This window comes from Telopea speciosissima, chromosome 11, assembly GCF_018873765.1.
Source record: "Telopea speciosissima isolate NSW1024214 ecotype Mountain lineage chromosome 11, Tspe_v1, whole genome shotgun sequence".
Classification (NCBI taxonomy): domain Eukaryota; kingdom Viridiplantae; phylum Streptophyta; class Magnoliopsida; order Proteales; family Proteaceae; genus Telopea; species Telopea speciosissima.
The window spans coordinates 8,311,763-8,315,938 of record NC_057926.1 but is presented as its reverse complement, the minus strand read 5'-3'; the positions used below and the strand labels follow the sequence as shown (position 1 = coordinate 8,315,938).

Genomic DNA, 4,176 nt, shown 5'->3' with positions numbered 1-4,176 from the left:
CTCAACATATACTTGAGAAGAGTAATTAAAATAAAGAGTTAAGCTAGAAATCATTTTAAGATAGCTAAAGAATCAAGACGGAACCATTATTTCCTGACATTGCCAGTGACTGTTTGGTGATACGCCACAGCATTATGTTAGAACCGGAGATTATTGAACAGGTGAGCTAAATTTAACTCCCCTTCATTTCTGTTTCTCTGAGACGGATTATTTTTTCGCTAAATGCAACAGAACTCCAGATGTTGACCTTTTTCCCACCAGGAGACTTGTTTTGAAGCCTTTTGTAAGTTTATTCCCATCCTATTGGGTCCATTAATAAGCTGTATCCACATGTAAGGACAAAACCTTATCTTTCCCTGTGAACACATCAGGATACCTCACAAATCCTTGCTTGCTATGAACTCAAGGCAGTTTCTGTACATAGTAAATCAAGTAGCCTTGTGAAGCTCTCACAACCCGATCACTAACTTGGGTAATCCATGCATCATCACATTTGTACCATTGGTTTCTTAACCGCAGATATGTCACATAGTGGCCGCTTTCAAGCTTCCCAAAGTGTGTAACCACTGCAAACACCTCAAATTCTGTAGAAATATCTGATTCATCACCCTCAAAAGCAAAGATCCTGTTCCCAAACCTGTTCCTCACAATTGAGGATGATAGGTAAGGAGTCATGTCAAGTGTGAATGGGAACTGCAAGTACCGGTCAATTTTTTTACACATTTTCCGGAGAGGAGAGAGCTCAAATCGTTTTATATGAAAACATAAGACCAGTGGGAGTCGTCTGATGGACATTTGCTTCACAGAGTCCCTCCTTACTTGACACTGCTGGCAGTATAGCTTGAGGTCAGAATCTAACTTCTCTGGCCTTGTGAAGAGGTCCAAGCAACCCACAAGAGTTGATATATCTTCATCCTCACTTGGATTGGTGGCCTTTCCAGTTACAATTTTTGAGGAGCCATCACTTAGATCGAAGTCAAGAGATAAGTCTACACAGGGATCATAAGTTGTGGAAGTGAACCCACATGTTGTACATGTCACATCTGATCTCAAGACCCCAGAGAATACCTTATGAGCTATGCAATGGCAATCCCTGTTATCTGTAGAAAAGAAAAACAAAACCTATATTTATAATCATTTTGATATCTTGGATAAAAACCTAATTAACAAGGAACCTCTTTTTGGGTGGCGTATGTAACAAGGACGCTTTATATTTCAACATTTGCTTGTGTGCACACAGATACCAAGTCACTGACACTGTGTTTCCAAATCTATATAGTTTTCACAGCAGGTGTGATGCCGGATACACTGCACTCACCCAAATGTCCGTGTTACCCAGAAGAAAAAGAAATTAACATCTATCGGACGTCGTGAGCACATGCAAAATGTGATAGAAAACTATGTACTTTTACAATAATACTCTATTTATATATCATGAAAGAGAAAATACTAGATCTAGTTCTTTCAGAATACCTTTATGTGAGGATCTGCTCTGCTCCTCTTTCTCATGGATCTGGTCGAGCACTGAAATGAAAAACTCATGAGCATCTTGTTGCTCATAACTGGCAAGATTTGGTGAATGGCGCCACCAACTGCAGGCACAAAAATTAATTCCTTTGAGATCAATTGGAAAGTTTATGATGATAGATGCCTTTAATCCAAGAGATCTAGTAAGAACACTCAAAAGAAGGTTGATCCTTCAAAAGATTTTCACCACATTGGCATTGTCAAGTTTGGTTTCAATCTTCTAGTGCAATGGAAAGAAACAAACGAATTAAAGACCAGTATGTTGAATTCTTGTGAAGAAGTAAGAATAATATTCTGCAAAACAACTATATCAGAGAGTACCGAAGATCTGCAATTGAAGGGTTTCAATTCTTAAAACAATACATTACATGCAATGCCACAAAGTCATTTTATTACTAAATAAGCTTAATTATTCGATAGATGTATCAATCTAATAATTCAATTCTACATCAGTAAGGACTAGAAAAAAATCTTATAATGCATAAGAGATTTCAAAATCTCACAAATCATGCATTGTCAAGTTTGGTTTCAATCTTCTAATGCAATGGAAAGAAACAAACGAATTAAAGACCAGTATGTTGAATTCTTGTGAAGAAGTAAGAATAATATTCTGCAAAACAACTATATCACAGAGTACCGAAGATCTGCAATTGAAGGGTTTCAATTCTTAAAACAATACATTACATGCAATGCCACAAAGTCATTTTATTACTAAATAAGCTTAATTATTCGATAGATGTATCAATCTAATAATTAAATTCTACATCAGTAAGGACTAGAAAAAAATCTTATAATGCATAAGAGATTTCAAAATCTCACAAATCATAACCGATGCTACAATCTATCTTATGTTGGAATTGATCACCCAAGATAATGAAATTTAGAACTATTAACCTAATACTATGAGTAATGGCATGAATAGATTAAAGCTTCACCTGTAAAGAAACCGAGCAGGACTAAAAGGTGTCGGATCCCCAGAATAGACAGCAGAGAAAATGTCGATGATGTCGCAACGCAAGCACGGTTTATCCAATGAGCTCTTCCGAGAAGTTCTACATCTATGCCGATCAGTAAGGAAGTAATTCCTCAAAGGGGGTGCATGGAGCAAAGCTTGCAAGACTGAATTCATGAAACAGGTGTTGCCAAGATTGCTCAATCCCCTCAAACCCCAAGGGAAACACGAATTCGGTCCCCGACCCAATTTCAAAACCAAGTCTTTTGCATTCATATAATCTCTCACAGCCTTAGAGATCACCTTCCTCCTCTTATTGCAATTCTCTTTATCACCGCCATTGCTGTTTCTGGGTATCTCCATGGTCTGTTTAAACATAACCGCCTTATCAAAGTCAGGATCATATACCTGATCACAGCATAGACAGCAAAAGAGCTCTGCTCTTTCCATGTCCACAGCAATCTCATGACCAATCTCAGTTTGGGAATGTAAGAAGGCGTGGTTTGAATCGGGTAAATTACAACATGAAACAGTGGAACAGATCAAACAGAAATACAATCTCCCTTGATATCCAGAACAAAAACTGCATCTGGGTATCTTTGTTTGGCTTCTGTCCATGGCTGTTCTTCCATTTGGATTCGTATTGAGGCTCTTCTGGAGGGAATTGTAACCACTCAATCCATGTTTTAGCTTGTAATCCGCTAGATGTTTACAGGGTTCTGGGTTGGTATATGTGGGGTTTCTACCTGACATATTGATACAGATCGATAGACACCTCAAAATTGGCCAGAAGATGATTACGTTTGAGAAAAGGAGATTAAAAAGAAACGATTTTGAAAACGTAATTATGGGTTTCTGGGTGCACAGAATTCTGGGTTCAGATTGAATCGAAAATCAAAGAACCGCAGAGTTCAGTTTTCAATCTCTCGTAGTGTCTTCGAAGGTACCTCATGAGTTACAGTAAACCGACTATGGGTTTCTACATATGGAATGAAGCCATAGAGGACAGGGTTCTTGTTCATCAAATGTGGCAGAAAAGTACTGTTCTACTTCTACAACAAAGGGTTCCACAAGGTGTGGGACAGGGATCTAGACCGTTAATTTTGTGCCACGTGTCACCATCTAAAACATGTTGGATGAATCAGCTCACTAACCTAACCATAGAAGGACCATAAAAGGACGAAAGTTTTAGCTAATGGTCAGAGAAAGTGTGATACTTGCATCTGGTCAACCAAAATGAACGGTCTAGATTGAAGAAGGTAAGCAAAGTAATAGATAATCACTCCACCCAATTCCATAATCTAACCTATAGTTTTAAAAACTAGATATGCCGACCGGAAGATTGAACCCAACTTCATAAAATGGTTAGAGGTTCGGACCACAAGAAAGCTCAATTTGTTCAGAATTGGTCAAACCAAATTGTTCAACCTTAATGGTGGAGAGTTTTGGGTCAAACTAGACCTGTTGAATGGTCTGAACATGTTGGATGAAGCAGTGTTGATCCATGACTGACACAAACCGGGTTGACGGTTTGCATATCAGATCGGGTCTACTTTACATTATAGATTTTCTTAAAGTGATCTCAGGTTTGAGTTTGGAAACAATCTTTCAACGAAAGCAGGGGTAAGAGCTGAACCCACCCAAACCCTACAATGGTGAGAACCTCGTAGCCCTTAAATATTTTAACAACTAAAGGA

At 38.3% G+C, this 4,176-nt stretch overlaps 1 protein-coding gene across 1 annotated transcript; it reads right to left on the bottom strand.

The window, feature by feature from the left end:
* Positions 1 to 354: 354 nt before the first annotated feature.
* LOC122644575 (ubiquitin C-terminal hydrolase 22-like) lies at positions 355 to 3,259 on the bottom strand. Its single transcript, XM_043837953.1, has 3 exons — positions 2,463 to 3,259; positions 1,474 to 1,592; positions 355 to 1,100 (listed from the first exon to the last, which is right to left on the bottom strand). Exons 1-3 carry the CDS (start codon positions 3,230 to 3,232, stop codon positions 403 to 405), a joined length of 1,587 nt encoding a protein of 528 aa, XP_043693888.1. The 5' UTR covers positions 3,233 to 3,259; the 3' UTR covers positions 355 to 402.
* Between the last annotated feature and the right edge of the window lie 917 nt (positions 3,260 to 4,176).

Coding starts and splice junctions, on each gene's coding strand:
- LOC122644575 (XM_043837953.1), bottom strand. CDS start 3,232: ATGTCAGGTAGAAACCCCACATATACCAACCCAGAACCCTGTAAACAT. Junction 1,593..2,462: donor CCTGCTCGGTTTCTTTACAG/GTGAAGCTTTAA, acceptor TTGTGCCTGCAG/TTGGTGGCGCCATTCACCAA. Junction 1,101..1,473: donor GAGCAGATCCTCACATAAAG/GTATTCTGAAAG, acceptor TCTTTTCTACAG/ATAACAGGGATTGCCATTGC.